The following is a 16871-nucleotide window of genomic DNA, read 5'->3' as shown; positions in this document are numbered from 1 at the left end:
ACAAAAATCAAAAAAAAAAACAATAAACAAAACTTACCTTCCAATCAGAGTCATGCTTTCTTTTGTCCAAAGATGATTTCTCCCGCTCCTTGGCTTTCTTGTAAGCTTTCTTTTCTTCAGCCATGAGAAGTCTAGCGATTTCCTAAACAAAATCCAGTCAATATCATTGATTGCAGATTCATGGGAATCCCAGAAAATTACTGGGATATTTCTAAAAAGTCCTGGCTAAACAAACTAACATGGACTCACCTCATCCTGGGCTACTTGAGCTGCTCTCATATCCACCTGGGTAGCCTATGGTATAGAAAATACACAAAAGATTAATTAGAATCTATGTTGTCCATTTAAAAAATATCTGGGCACCAAGGTGGCTCAGTGGTTGAGCATCTTTTGGCTCAGGGCATGATCCCAGGGTCCTGGGCCCGCATCAGGGTCCCTACAGGGAGCCTGCTTCTCCCTCTGCCTATGTCTCTGTCTTTCTGTGTCTCTCATGAATAAATAAAATCTTTTTTTTTAACCTTCCATAAAAATAAATTGGTGTTTCAAACCAATTGTAATTAACATCCCTGAAGTTGAGCTAGTATACTTTCACCAGCCAGAGCAGGGGCTATTTTTATTAAATTCTATAGCAGATTATGAAAGAATTATCAGAATTCAATAACAGAAAGATAGGGATATGGAATTCTGTTGCTAATTCTTACTCAGTAAGTAAAACTGGACAATCTATTCCCATTGTCTTGATTTTTCCACCCATAAAAAAGGTATCAGTTTCTCAACTCATAGAGGCTCATTATGCCTATTATGTAATCTCAAGAATGATTCAATTCAAGAAAATCTAGTGACTATCACCTAAACTTTTGCATGAAAATTTGCTCACCAAAATTTCTTCTTCTTGCAGTTTTCTGGCAATTTCAGCATCATACCATTCCTGATCCCTGTGGGCCACTCGCGACGGAGCAGAGTCAGCTTCTTTCATCATTCTTGGCTTCATTCCTAGAAAAACTCAATGTAATAAGGCAACTACATTTGTTTTCTGAAAAGGTGCAAAACTTAAAGATTTTTTTCTTTAGTATCTAATACTGACAACACTGCTACCACTACTGAACTCCGTGTAGGGTACACCTGAAATAATTTTTTCTCCTAGGTATAGATGTGGCAATGCAGATTATCCACACATTTTTTTAAAAAGTTACCCACCCCAAACTGCCAGGCACAAAACTCCCCTTTCACATAGTTTCTTCAACAGCAGAAAATCACGCAATGAACTGTAGGTGAGGCTTTTGCAAAACAGTAAGTGAAATAAAGGCTAAGTCACTGAAACAAACAAAACAGAGAAAAGAAAGTTACAGAGCTGGAGTTTTAAAAAAGCTAAACTTTGAGACTGGAGGAAACAAGAGTCTTCCTTCTGTTTAACTCAGCCTTGCATACTTTACCTCAGAGGGAACAGAAATCGCATCACCCGGGGGTATGTGAGTCAACCAGTGGCTCTACCATAGCTTCTGCTCTAATGGTCAACAAACCCACTTGCTTTAGATCTTTCCTATATCTTTGATCAGTTCATGCTGTTGCTAAATTTTAGGGAAGATATAACATAAAGGAAATACCAGAGAACATAATGAATGATCTTAGATTTCTATTCCTCTGAGAGAAAAGGAATACAGTGGACTGATGGGGAATTTTGGCATTTTACTTTGAAATGTTGTAAGTGGCATATATTCCCTTTCTAACTTTTAATCAAGTGGTAAGTGCTAAGGTTTACTTCAAAATTACAGGCATTTCCCTCTTTGTATCCTGTATAAATTACAATTATTCAACAATGTGAATGTATTGTATTCAGAAGTAATAAAAAATTTTTAATGCCATGAATAAGATTAACCATCTGGAATAGTGACTTCCAGCAAATGGGTTACTGAAGGGAAAAAGAAAGTTTTTACTCCTAATTGACTATATCTTTGCATCAGTGGTTGTCAACCCTAGCTAATATATTAAAATCATCTGGAGTGCTTTAAATAAACATAAAAATCTTTGACACAAATCTCAAGGATTCTAATTTAAGTAGCCTGGATGAGATCTGGCCTTTGGTAGTTTGGTTGATTGCTAACAGTTGATTCTTATAGGAAATTGGCATTGAAACTATTAGTTTATTATATCCATCAAGAGAACCATATATTAAAACAATTTTTATGAATATGCCTCACTACACTTGATTCACTTGCTTTAAACAAAAAAGAGAAAAAGGAAAGAAAAAATACAACTAAATTCTGGGCACATGAAGAAATTTAAATTGTCTGGTAAAGTCTCTCTTTGTAGAGCTTTAAACCTAGCTTTGTGGTAAATCCAAAAGCAATGGAGTCATCTGTCTTTCCTACAAATACAGACTATTAAACCTGGCTTTCTTAGCTTCAGGCCTATTAGCACCTGTTTACTCAGCATACAGAATCCACCTCAATTTCCTATCCTCTCCAGAGCTACTGAATCTTACACTGCTGGGTTGGGCTACGCTGGTTTTAACCCAGATTTCTGAGGGGTCTGGGATAGTCAGGAAACAGAGGGATATTCCCGTAAGTGCACCATATTTAAATGAAATCTAAACCTCTGAGTTATCATTAGTTTGGGCATAACTAGAAAACAACATTTCAGAAAAAATAAATGAAATCAGATAGGGAGGTAGAGTTGGACAAAGTTAGTGGAAAAGAGCTTGTGATACTATTCTACCTAAAGAAAAATGACACTTCTGTAAGCAGCTCAAAACCTCATTGAGTCTCATACGAAAGATCACACTTAGGCCTTGCTCCTTCAATTTTGCCACCACTAAAAGAAATAGAGTGGGATATACTCAGATTTCAACACACTAAACCTTGTATGCCTCCTCTTACTCTACACCACAGAATTCACTGAGAAAATATTTTTTAGTTATCTTTCAAAGATACTTTGAAGACATTCAAATGAAACAGTCAAATGAACAGACTTAACTGGTTTAACAGGGTGATAAGACTGTCACCTCCAGGCAGTTTAAAAGAAAATGATACATAGGTCAATGGAACAGAATAGAGAGCCCAGAAACAAATCTCTGTATATATGTTCTATTAATCTATGACAAAGAAGCCAAGAATATACAATGGGGAAAAGACAGTTTCTTCAAAAAATGGTGTCTGGAGAACTGGACAGCTATATGCCAAAGATTGAAACTGGACTTATACTATATAAAAAAAATTAACTCAAGTGGATTATAGACCTGAACATAAGACCTGAAACCATAAAACGCTTGGAAGAGAACATAAACTCTTAGAGATGATTCTTTTTTTTTTTATTTGACAACAAAAGTTAAGGTGACAAAAGCAAAAAATAAACAAGTGGGATTACATCAAACTAAAACGCTTCTAATAGAAAAGGAAACCATTAACAAAATGAAAAGACAAGCTATGGAATGGGAAAAAAATATCTGCAAATTTGATATGAGGTTAATATACAAAATATATAAAGAACTCATACAACTCAAGCAAAAAACAATCTGATCTAAAATGGGTAGAGGATCTGAATAAATATTTTTCCAAAGAAGACATACATATGGCCAACATGCTCCACATCTCTAATCATCAGGGAAATCCAAATCAAAACCACAATGAAATAGCACTTCACACCTGTTGGAATGACTATTATCAAAAAGACAAGAAATAATGAGTGTTAATGAGGGTGTGGAGAAAAGGCAGTACCCTTGTGTACTGTTGAAGGCAATGTAAACTGAACAGCCACTATGCAAAAAACAATTTGGAGCTTCCTCAAAAAATTTAAAATAGGACTACCATGTGATCTGGCAATTCTGCTTTTGGGTATTTTTCTGAAATAAACAGAAACATCAACTCAAAAATATATATGCACCCCATGTTCACTTCATATTATATAGAAAAGCTAAGACATGGGAACAACCAAAGTGTCCATCAACATTCAAAGTGGCAAAGAAGAAGTCAAACTCTTCCTCTTAGCCGATGATACTCTACATAGAAAACCCAAAAGCCTCCACCCCAAGATTGCTAGAACTCATACAGCAATTTGGCAGTGTGGCAGGATACAAAATCAATGCCCAGAAGTCAGTGGCATTTCTAGACACTAACAATGAGACTGAAGAAAGAGAAATTAAGGAGTCAATCCCATTTACAATTGCACCCAAAAGCATAAGATACCTAGGAATAAACCTAACCAAAGAGGTAAAGGATCTATACCCTAAAAACTATAGAACACTTATGAAAGAAATTGAGGAAGACACAAAGAGGTGGAAAAATATTCCATGCTCATGGATTGGAAGAATTAATATTGTGAAAATGTCAATGTTACCTAGGGCAATTTACACATTTAACGCAATCCCTATCAAAATACCATGGACTTTCTTCAGAGTTGGAACAGATCATCTTAAGATTTGTGTGGAATCAGAAAAGATCCCGAATAGCCAGGGGAATTTTAAAAAAGAAAACCATAGCTGGGGGCATCACAATGCCAGATTTCAGGTTGTACTACAAAGCTGTGGTCATCAAGACAGTGTGGTACTGGCACAAAAACAGACACATAGATTAACGGAACAGAATAGAGAATCCAGAAGTGGACCCTGAACTTTATGGTCAACTAATATTCGATAAAGGAGGAAAGACTCTCCACTGGAAGAAAGACCATCTCTTCAATAAATGGTGCTGGGAAAATTGGACATCCACATGCAGAAGAATGAAACTAGACCACTCTCTTTCACCATACACAAAGATAAACTAAAAATGGATGAAAGATCTAAATGTGAGACAAGATTCCATCAAAATCCTAGAGGAGAACACAGGCAACACCCTTTTTGAACTCGGCCACAGTAACTTTTTGCAAGATATATCCACGAAGGCAAAATAAACAAAAGCAAAAATGAACTATTGGGACTTCATCAAGATAAGAAGCTTTTGCACAGCAAAGGATACAGTCAACAAAACTAAAAGACAACCTACAGAATGGGAGAAGATATTTGCAAATGACGTATCAGGTAAAGGGCTAGTTTCCGAGATCTATAGAGAACTTATTAAACTCAACACCAAAGAAACAAACAATCCAATCATGAAATGGGCAAAAGACATGAACAGAAATCTCACAGAGGAAGACATAGACATGGCCAACAAGCACATGAGAAAATGATCTGCATCATTTGCCATCAGGGAAATACAAATCAAAACCACAACGAGATCCCACCTCACACCAGTGAGAATGGGGAAAATTAACAAGGCAGGAAACCACAAATGTTGGAGAGGATGTGGAGAAAAGGGAACCCTCTTACACTGTTGGTGGGAATGTGAACTGGTGCAGCCACTCTGGAAAACTGTGTGGAGGTTCCTCAAAGAGTTAAAAATAGACCTGCCCTACGACCCAGCAATTGCACTGTTGGGGATTTACCCCAAAGATACAGATGCAATGAAACGCCGGGACACCTGCACCCCGATGTTTCTAGCAGCAATGTCCACAATAGCCAAACTGTGGAAGAAGCCTCAGTGTCCATTGAAAGATGAATGGATAAAGAAGATGTGGTTTATGTATACAATGGAATATTACTCAGCCATTAGAAATGACAAATACCCACCATTTGCTTCAACGTGGATGGAGCTGGAGGGTATTATCGGAGTGAAGTCAATCAGAGAAGGACAAACATTATATGGTCTCATTCATTTGGGGAATATAAATAATAGTGAAAGGGAATATAAGGGAAGGAAGAAGAAGTGTGTGGGAAATATCAGAATGGGAGACAGAACATGAAGACTCCTAACTCTGGGAAACGAACTAGGGGTGGTAGAAGGGGAGGAGGGCGGGGGGTGGGTGACTGGGTGATGGGCACTGAGGGGGGCACTTGACGGGATGAGCACTGGGTGTTACTCTGTATGTTGGCAAATTGAACACCAATAACAAATTTAGTATAAAAAAACATATAAATGGATAAAGAAAACGTGGTATTTATACAGTAGAATATTATTCAGTTATAAAAAAGGATATCTTGCCATTTGCAACAATAGGGAGGGACCCTGACAGCATTATGCTAAGTGAAATAAGTCAGAGAAAAACAAATACTTTATGATCTCATTTATATAGAGAATCATTAAAAAAAAAAAAAAAAGGAAAAAAAAAGTGCTCATGGATACAGAGAACAGACTGTTAGTTGCCAGAGGCAGAGGGTAGGGAATGGGCAAAATGGGTGAAGGGGGATAAACGGAACACACTTCCACTTATAAAATAAATAAGCATGGTGACTACAGTTAATAATATTGTACTACATATCTGAAAGTTGCTAAGAGAGTAGATCTTAAAAGTTCTCATCACAAGAAAAAAAATTGTGCCTATATATGGTGATGAATATTAACCAGACTTATTGTGAACATTTTGCAATATACACAAATATCGAATCATTATGTTGTACACCTGAAACAAATATAATGTTATATGTTACCTATACCTCAATATAAATGAGTGAATGAATGAATGATTAATGAGTATTTGAGTTAATATCTCTCTAAATCCCAAATATCTAGTGGGGAAACAGTTTATTTGAACGACTGTATACCACTGGAATTTACATGTCTCACAAGCATAAAATCTCATATCCTAAAGTGTTAGATTTCTGGACTGGCAAAATTGCTCACTAAATGTAGTATGCTCTGTACCAGAGGTAAAAAGAGCTTATTTAAATAAGAGAACTTCACATACTATATTGTAAGGCTGTACATTTCATTATAGAAAACAGAGATGCTTCAAAAATTTAAAAAAGTTAGTTGAAGGAAACTAACGGAATGGCTACTCTCATCTTAATAGCCCAAACAATCCAAAAACTAGCCTTCAAAAGATCAAGTGAGGGGCGCCTGAATGGCTCAGTTGGGTAAGCTCCTGCCTTTGGCTCAGGTCATGAATCCAGGGTCCTGGTATAGAGTCTGGAGTAGGGCTCTCTTCTCAGCAGGGAATCTGCTTCTCTCTCTCCCTCAGAGACCATCCCCTCACTCTCCCTCAGAGTCCACTTGTGGACTCTCTCTCCCTCTCAAATAGAATCTTAAAAAAAAAAAAAAAAGTGAGCCATATGTAACAGTTGCACATTCAATTATTTTTTCTTTTAGAAAGAAGGCGGGGGGGGGGTCGAGGGGGGGGGAGAAGGCAAGGAGAGGAGGAGACAGAATCCTAAGCAGGCTCCACACTCAGCACAGGGTCTGATGTGGGGCCGGATCTCATGATCCTGAGATCATGACCTCAGCTAGATCAAGAGTTGAACACTTAACCGACTGAGCCACCCAGGCGCCCCTCCACATTCAATTCTGAATCTAATCTTTGCTTATCTTCTTTTGTTCATATTCTCCAGTTTAAGGACACAAGAACTTCCTCCAACAAACATATGCAAACCTTATCTTTAAATTCTCACCAAATAAGCTAAAATTATTAGAAGTACTGATATTTAAGACACACCTATCCCAAGCCCCGGATGAGGTAAAATCATGACTGATAGATTCTTGGATATCACGCAAGAATATTTTTTAATATGCCAGTCTGAAGCTTGGGGAATGTCACAGCAGAAAGATACAAAAGTTTTATGGCCCTAAGAGGTTGGAAGTTAACCTGCAGGAAATAATACGCTGTTATGATTTAATAGCTCATTAGAGAAGTCACCCTCAGAGGAGATAGGGTTTTACTGTTCTTTAGAAAGTTAACCAATCTTATATTTAATTTAGCAACTGTATTTTGCATTCCTCTTTCAACGGACTATGCAAATTCCATTAGAACTAGCTCTTCATCCTGCTGGTTTTTTCATTACTAACTTAAATAAAACTTTGGCCTCTGCTGACAACTTTAAGAACTGTGCCTTTACAAAACAAGAACAGACACCAGTATTTAATAACTGCATTTTAATGTAATCTTCTATTCTAGGGGTCACAGAAGCAAATGCCTAAGGTCTCTAGGAAGGTAACATTTGTAAAGTTGAATACAGAATGATAGATTAGCAGCTATGTTGTAGCCATTTTAGTACTTGCCTAGCCACACTGTTTTTTAAACCACTGGGGGGTGAGGGGGGAGTTTGCCCACAATTCCAGTAGGAGGGTTGTGAATCAGTGTTTGATTTCCTATCAATTTTATCCTTCCTAAGCCTGTGTTGAGACTCACATATAATTAAAAGCCATATAAACCAGCCCTCAGAACACACAAAAAGTCAGAATCACAGAATCAGAAACGTAGAGGCAGGTACAATTCTCCCCCATGTTAGGACTCCAACATGTCTTTCTACATTTGGATATGGACAGTATAACTTATTATAGATAGATTATATCACCACCTCCTCTACTCTTTGTTCAAAGTATATCTAATTTCCAATTGTTTGTTTACATTCATTCTACTTTCTGGCTTGACTTAGTAAACCCCCTGAGGCTCAGATTCAAGCATATATCCCTGAACATAAAGCCTGAGGTAGTAATATTTTTGGCAGATACTCAATACCAAATTTTCATTTTATTTATTACCAAGTCTTTTAATAACTTAAATGACTAACATCATAGGAAGAGATAACATGATAGAAGAAACCAACTGTATCAATCTGAATCTGCAACCCAAAAAACAGTTTCCAAACCCAGAAGTAGAGTTTTGCTGGGCAGTAAAAAGGATGGAAATAAGAACAGATACCTCCGTGGTACTGCTCAATAACTCCTGCATCTCTTTAAAACTTCAGGAAAGTAAAATAGAACCAGGGAGGGGAGTATGGTCCCCTAATTATGACTTACAGTGGTAGAGCCACAAGGAAAACAGCACCACAGCAGTTTCCAGATAAAAATGAGAAACAGTACTGTGTCACTGAAGAACATCAGTTAAGCCTCAGAGACCAGAAATTTGAGGCTCAAATCTAACATTCACTTCATTTCAAACAAACGCTAAGAACATACCCAATACTGTCATTTCAGAACATCAATTGCAGCCTTAAAGCCGAACATGGTTAGACCTTAGAAAGGAACTTAAGGCAACAGTCTTCCAACTTCAAGCACAGGTCTAAAACAAGTCCAAATCACCAGGAAAAACTACAGAAATGATCATATATGTGAGATCCAGAAAGTTGCCTCATTTGGAAACAGCCTAGTTGATTCTTACAAAAAAAAAAAAAAAAAAAGCCTAAGGCCCACAATTAGAAATCTGCTGCTATAAGAGAATGCCTGTCCAATCTCTCACTTTACGGATGAGATCAAGAGAAGCTGGTACTTCCAGCCTGGGTGGTTCTCTAGTCAGGCAAATACTATGATGACAGTATCAACATATCTGACTTACAACCAGAAACTCAAGAGCTTTGATTTGGTATCGGAATTTCTGGTATATGGTCTCAGCAAATGAAGAACTGTATCTGGGATGGGCACCTCACTGCACTCTGGGGCTGGAAAACTCTGCAAAGAACTGGTATATTTTCTTAGAAGGCAGTAGGAGAAAGGTACAAATATTTTTTCTTTTTCTTACACGCTTGATACTAAGTAGATACCTTTTATAATGTTTGGCTCCAGGATTTATTTTAAAGCCACCAGTACAGACTAGAGAGAAAGAATAGGTTGCTTAAGATGCTTATCAAATATATTTGCTTGTATGCATATATGTGATACGAGGACTTTTCAAGGCGACTGTCCTTCATTACCTGTGTCATGGAGTTGGAGCTGTTCCTCACTCCCTGGGAAGGGAGGGGTCCTGGGCCTGTGCTTCCTTTCTCTGTGCTCCCCTTGCCCATTGTCCCTCCCATATACAGCTTCCTTGCAATGAAGCCCTGCTTTCTGTGAAGACTTGGGTGAAAGCCGGTCTTGGTGTCTGGATTGTTTTTCCCAATTCCAAGTTCGATGGCTACTGTGAGCCTCCCCGTCATCAAATCCAGTACTCAGAAACACCTCACCACTGATCTTGGGGAGCGGAGGTCTCCGACGTCTCTCATGGTCAGACCGTTTCCTTTCACGCTGCTCAATGTCAATTTGGGGATTGGCCCTCAATGTGCCCAAGCTACGGGATGACAGAAATTTCCCTGATGAACAATGATCTTCTAGTTCTTCCAAGTTCTCCACTGGATGTTTGAGTTTCTTGTTCCTTTGCTTCACAATGTTTCCATCACTTTGGAGTCTACATGACCTTGAGACTCCAGAACCCAATTCCCTTGCCCTCCTTGACTGTGGCTGGTCTGAGTGGAAGTGGAGGGATGTGAAAAATAGAAACGCAGGTTAACTTAATGAGAGTATGAACTCACTATGCAGGAAAGACAGGGCCCAAGCTTAATGTATTTTAAAATGGAGAAGACTACTTTTTCAACTTAACAAAATGAAAAAAAGGGGACAGGCATTTATTGGAATGGTTTGTGCATACATGAAGGATTCTGGGTACACAATCAAAATGTAAAAGACTAAAATTATGTGAAATAAATCTGAAAGGAACTTGATTATGATTAGGAGAGTTAATATAGTACTTTAATATTTGCCAATAACAAAAATCACAGCCATCAAATGTTAAATTCTACTTATAAAACCAATTTAGAGCTACTGTGGGGAGTTCAGGGAGTCATAAAACAGAAAACAACTAAGTTTGGTAATAACTAAGCTTTCTAGAAGAGGCTTTCAAATATTCTTATTGGAAATGACAATAAATCTCTATCAGGATGTGCTAGTATCTGTTTAGTTCAGGTAAACGGCCCAGATTTCCCTACTTTCTCCCAGCCATGCACAGTTCAATGTGGAAGAGAACTGGAGTAGAGAATTTTGAGTAAATGACCCTGTTCTCTGTAGATAAATTCTGATCCCAAACTTCCTTAACTTTGGTAGAGGAAAAAATTAAAATAGGATGCCATAACAGAATATAGAAAAAGGAGTCACTTCCATCCCTACATTCATTTCAAAAAATTTTGATATTATATTCTTTGTATAAAAATACAGATGTGCTAAATATACAAGTCCTAAATGTACACAAATTTCAAAAACAGCACAGAAGGGTGCTTTGGTCAGGTCCCACTGAAGCAAAATATATGATGAAAATGAAGGAAGGATATTACTATGCACTTTGCAAGGCACGTTTATTTTAGCACTTTCTAAGACTCTCAGTATATTCTGTAATAAAAAAAAGACATCCTAAATCCATAGAAAACTGCTAAATTAGCTATGTTCCCTGTTGAAATTACACACTTGCTAAATTGCATTTGAACCAGCTACCCCAATTTGATGGGATGTAGAGAACATATGGACTATACATTTTCTTAATTTTTCGGGTTTTTGTTTCTTTTTTTTTTTTTAATTTGTTGTTAATCTAATAAAGGAAAGAAGGAAAGGGAGATATGTACTAAATGTATCATTGATGCCATAAAGCATCTCAAAAACTTCAAATTGTTTCCACTTGAGCTTTCCAGGAGGAAAGGAAATTTGCTTCAAAGGTGACATCTAAATTAAAATCTGTCATCTCGGAAGTTTACAAAATTATCTGCAGAATTTTTTGTTAAATTTATTTTTTACATAAAAGAAAGAGAAACAGAATAATAATTATTATTAAATAATAACTTATTTTAAGTGTATCTTGACGATTGAGAAAGAAGCAATTGACTACTGCTATGAATTATTAATACAATATTGACTTGCTACTTAAATGATGACCACATCCAGGGAACAATGGTTTAGTGTTAATACCAGTGTTCCCACAGAGAGCTGCATGAATGAAGTCTGCCTTCTAGCCCCCAAAAAACAAGCAGAGCTTTGTTTCTGACATGGATATGTGAAGCTATGATTGTTCTGTTGTTTTTAATCTCTTCTAAAAAGTTAACTGATATTAGTACTTCTATTTTAGGTAATTATGCTCAAGAATTAGAATAGAGCTGTCACTATATTTGTATTAGAGTTGACAGAAAAAAAAAAAAAACATTTGTCTAGTTCACTTGTGATTATCTTTAAACCTGGGAAAGGAAAGAGACTGGGGAGGGGGAATCTGTCTTAATCTTTTGAAACTCTGAACTCTGTCCAGTTAAGGACTGAGACTTCTATGTTTCTTGAGGCCAAGTTATTTGGCAAATATAATTAACTTCCTTATAGCCAATACCTACATTTATATACACACATACATATTTATGTACACATTTTATTTGTATGTTTCCATGTCTTTCTTTCAAAATAAGATGATTTTTGTTTAGATATGTAAGATATTGTTATACACACATAATATTGATATATGTATAAACAATAGTACTTGAAGTCCTCGCCAAAATAACATTATTTATGGTGATCTTCTCAACATCCAGATGCAGGATGTATTTTTAAAATATATATTTTACAAATGAGAAAAAGGCTTAGCATGATTATAGTAGATAGCTTCAACACTGCAATTGTTCTAATGAAGGGATGCAACTTGAACCAAGGTCTTATGATTCCAAAGACCATGACTTAAAAAAAATTACTTAATATGCCTATGATACAGGTATGGCTTTGAAAGAAAAACATGGATTCACGAATGAGTAAGACATACCATTTCAACTAATATAAATCTGACAGATGTTTTAGATAATTTCAGATTTGCAGAAAATCAATAAATGATCATTTTTAAGATTAAAGCTTAAGTAAAATAAAAGCTAAAAAGAAGACCACTTCTGTAATGACCTACTGTAATTATTACATAATTAAGGCAAAAATCATAGTATACATATAGAGGGAAATACAATTAAAGAATATCCTTATGTGTTGGGAAAAGACTACTGCAAAGGACACAAGGATTACTTTGTGGGTAAGAGCTGAATTATAATGTGGTTTTTGTGGAACACAACTTTGTCTAACTCAAAGGTAAATGAATGAGGATCACACATGTTCAGCAATCTATAAACTCTGAACAACAACACCTGAAGAGGAATTTTAATATTTACATGAATATGGCTCAGGAGATCATGACATCACGTTTTTGTTTTTGTTTTTACTTTAAGGTGTCCTTGAAAAACTACTAAATTCTTAACATAGTCTCCTGTCCTAGAGGGATGACAGCACTCTGGTTAAAACCACCAGATTTCAGTCCCGACTGAAATTAGTCTAAGGTTTTAATAGAGGAAGGCCAAAATTAATACTTTAGTATACTTAATTACTTGCCATCCTAATGTTTTTATAGACTTAATAGTTTTAAATCGTTACTTTTATTTGCAGTGAAAACTATTCCAGAGCAGAAATAAATATAAAAACAAATGGAAAACACCAGAGCACATTTCTAAGCTTTTAATTAAAACTGGAGAATAAACTCTTGACCTTCTGGTCTCTAGCACAGAAATATATGGCGATATTTTTTTTCTTTTTAAATGATGTAATACACAATTTCATTAGAAAAATCAGCATGTAGAAAGTGACTATCAAAAAAGAGCTGAGCATTTTACATATGGAAGAAGAGCACATCAAACCATAGGGAATCAACCCGCTTACTATGCAATAGAAAGGAGCTCCACTGAGAACAATAAATTTAGAGCGTGACTGGGCAAGATTGTACTCAACTGTAGTAATCCTAGCATCTATGTATGCATACCTTGCATTCTGCTCATCAAAGACAAATACCTATTTACCTTTTACTATGAAATTATACAGGAATAATTGATAATTAGCTCACAAGGGCCTTTGGGATCATTGACCTTGATATTATTACTTTCTAGGAACTGCTTTAGGTGTTACTTGTTACCCTAAGCTTGGTCTCCAAGCTGAACTACAATAAATACTGACATTAGAATTATAGGGAATATCTCTCCTTTGACAGATCTTTTAAAAAGGCAGAACAATATTTGCAAATACTCATTTCCCAACACACTTTTAAGATAAAGAATCACCAGTACCACAATTGCCACCACAATACCATTGCTGTCACCACACTGCAAAAGCAAGCACTAGAGTAGAGAAATTCAGAAGGGACTTCTCCCTCAGGAATTTTTCTATATGGCAATCAAATAGCAAGAAAGTATCAAGAGTAAATAATGAATGCAGAATCTTAGAATTTAATTTTTCGTCAACACACATAGTTATTGGCCTATTTTTGAAATACAAGAGGCATGGGAAAAAGTTTTATTACCCAACTGATGTATGGTGTACCATCTTCATCATTCATGGCACTTTGCTGCTTCGGACATTCTGTCCAGACTCCTTGAGAAAGATCAAGCCCAGAGACACACCCCCACTTTTTACAGCCCAGTTTATGTGTTTAGAATGTAGTACAGCATTCCAAGTGGTTATAGCACAACAGAATGCATGTCAAATCTTACAAAACCACAATTGTTTTAATAGCCATAAAAATGGCTCTGATTATTCAACTAAGGAACTGATGAATTCAATAGATTCAGAGAGAATTTGGCCACAAATCCTTATGGGCCCTGAGGTCACTTTACAAATTTAAAGGGGTGTCTTATGGTTGAGTCTAAAGACAGAGTAAGTCATAATGTAGCCATTGTTACCTCCATTTTCATAATAGTAACTATCTCCATAAGCACTGGATCCAGAAGACTCTGGAAAGTGTTTCTTTCGCTTTTTCTCTTCCTGTAACTCCTTTTCTTGCAAAAGGCGAGCTATGTCCTGCAAAAACAGACAGAACACTAATCAATATTACCAGAGAATGAAACCTTTTATAATGAAACAGATTCCATCCAGTAGCTCTCTAAGTCAGTGGTCTGACATTCCATTGCCAAGCTTTTGTGCGTTCTGTCCATAGCTTTCCAGACTTCCTGGCATTGAACTCATGCCATTCAAACACCATAGATAACTGCTCAACAGGAGTAGTGTATGATCCAGATGAACAAGAAAGGTTTAAAAAAAAAATCAAAATTTATGTCTAACTCAATCTGGAGTCATACAAATCTAGTATTCCTAAAGCTGGTTACACAACAGATTTTTAAAAAATACTTATTTGTGGGCCCTTTTTCCAGATTATGATTCAGTAAGTCTGCATGGAGAAGAGAGCAATAATCTATGAAACTTTATAAATCATATGTATAATTTAATTTTAAAGCTTTATAATTCTTCAGCTGATTCTGATTTAGCTTTTCATTAGAATACCACTGTCTTCACTGAAAAAGAAAAAACAGTATTCTGTCTCCCCTTTGCTTCATTTTCAGGCAAGTTTTTAGCAGTTACTGAGTTCTGATCCTGCCTCCCAAGAGATTACCATCATTGTAAGAAAACAAAGGTATAAGAAATAACTACAATACAATTAAATCACAAATCCCTTAATAAGAGGGTAAAAATGTCAATGTGCGTATAAAAGAGGCAAATCTCATTTCTGCTGAAGTTAATTATGGCAAGTCTTTGCATTTGCATTAGGTTTTGAATAAAGAACTGGATTCCAATAGGCAAAGTAAGGAGGGAGAACAACCTCAGAAAAAATATGAATGTTTTAACTGGGTGACAACCAACAGTCCATTAGAACACAGGAGATATGGTGTTAAAGAGAAAGATGAGGCTGGAAAAACACTCTGACACTGGAACACAGGCAGTCCTTAACACACAATCTCAAGAAGTCTGGAGTCTACAGTTTAAGGGATGAAGGGTTATTAAAGGTTTTGAGCTAGCCAGTGACAGTGTTCTGAAACTGAAGCTCATTTCTATGAAAGCCCCACAAAACAGCACATAAACTTTGTTCCATGTACATTCTTTTGGAAAGAAGGTCCCTAGCTTCACCAGATTCTTAACTATCACACAAATATGCAATAGCATTCACTGGTGAAAAATGATAATAATCATAGGTAGTTTAAGGTGCTTACTTTCTATTTACACTAAGTACTTATATAAGACAAGAAGTGTTTAAATGTTGATATAAATTTTGAAGCAAGAATTCATTACTACTCTCCCTTTTGCAATTTTCCAAATAAGTCAAAATGAAGACGATATGAAGACTAGAAGGCAAACTTCAAAAAAATTCATCTGGATGAATCAATTTCTTTCATGTCAGTGCAGAAACATGAAGGATGCTGCAGCTAGGTAAATCAACAATGATCATCCACACACTTAGCTTTCAATGATCATCAAAATGGCCTTACAAATCTGCCTTTTTATTAAATGAATACCTAAATTCAAGCTTATGAATATACTAATAACATACTATCTCTAACTGATTTCTATGCTGGAAGTGTCTCATAAAATTTTGTGAAAGGTGTACATACCTTTCTGCTACTTAACTACCCAATGTTCACTCTCTATATATGTATATACACACACATACACATACATACCTATAGATATATATACATATCTGTATCTACATATTCTATACATACATATATCTATACAGACACATTACTAGTCAATCTTAAAGTCCAATGTCTTAATTTCCTAATGCATCATTTTAATAAATCTGTTACTACATATAACCCCTGTACCAGGTTCATTGTATTTGATATCTTATAAAGTAATATACCAATCAGTTCAAGAGAGACAAGTAGAACAGATAACTGTTCTCCCAAAGCTATTATTATTATAATAAAGTTTCCCAAATCTCTATACTTCTTAGTGCAGGATAGGAAGAAAATGCAAAACTTTCCTGAGCTATCATGTTTACTGAGTACCTAACGCGACAAACGGTTTGCTTTAGAGGAAACAAGAAATTTCCCTTGCTGTAACTGAGTAAAAATAAACAGGAAAATTACCAGGTCCAACTACCAGCATAAATGATTTAACGAAACTATGCTTTAGAGACCTTACAATTGCTTTCCTGCTACTGAACTTCATCCTGATGAATATACAGTAATAAGCTGTGCTCTCAGTGTGAAGAACAAGGAGGAAAGAAACAAGGATGATGCCACTTGTTTACCGTGCATTAGCCAGTCAAAGAAAGTGCTTTTCATCAAAGAGAGAAACAGTTATGCTCCTTAGCACCCAAACCTGTTGCTCTTT

General features: G+C 36.2%; 1 protein-coding gene across 3 annotated transcripts in view; it reads right to left on the bottom strand.

Moving 5' to 3' along the window:
* CCDC50 (coiled-coil domain containing 50) overlaps window positions 1–16871 on the bottom strand; it is a 74031-nt gene that overhangs the window by 15320 nt on the left and 41840 nt on the right. The window contains exons 8-12 of one of the 3 annotated variants that reach the window (XM_077880086.1): window positions 14441–14558; window positions 9653–10180; window positions 878–993; window positions 250–294; window positions 38–142 (exon numbers count right to left, since the gene is read on the bottom strand). In XM_077880086.1, the coding sequence (XP_077736212.1) occupies window positions 38–142; window positions 250–294; window positions 878–993; window positions 9653–10180; window positions 14441–14558 (912 nt within the window). Of the gene's footprint in view, window positions 1–37; window positions 143–249; window positions 295–877; window positions 1003–9652; window positions 10181–14440; window positions 14559–16871 lie in introns of all 3 variants that reach the window. The other 2 variants (XM_077880087.1, XM_077880088.1) reach the window with 2 other exon arrangements.

The sequence above is a fragment of the Canis aureus genome, chromosome 31 (genome assembly GCF_053574225.1).
Source record: "Canis aureus isolate CA01 chromosome 31, VMU_Caureus_v.1.0, whole genome shotgun sequence".
Taxonomy (NCBI): Eukaryota; Metazoa; Chordata; class Mammalia; order Carnivora; family Canidae; genus Canis; species Canis aureus.
This window is presented reverse-complemented; position numbering and strand designations above follow the sequence as displayed.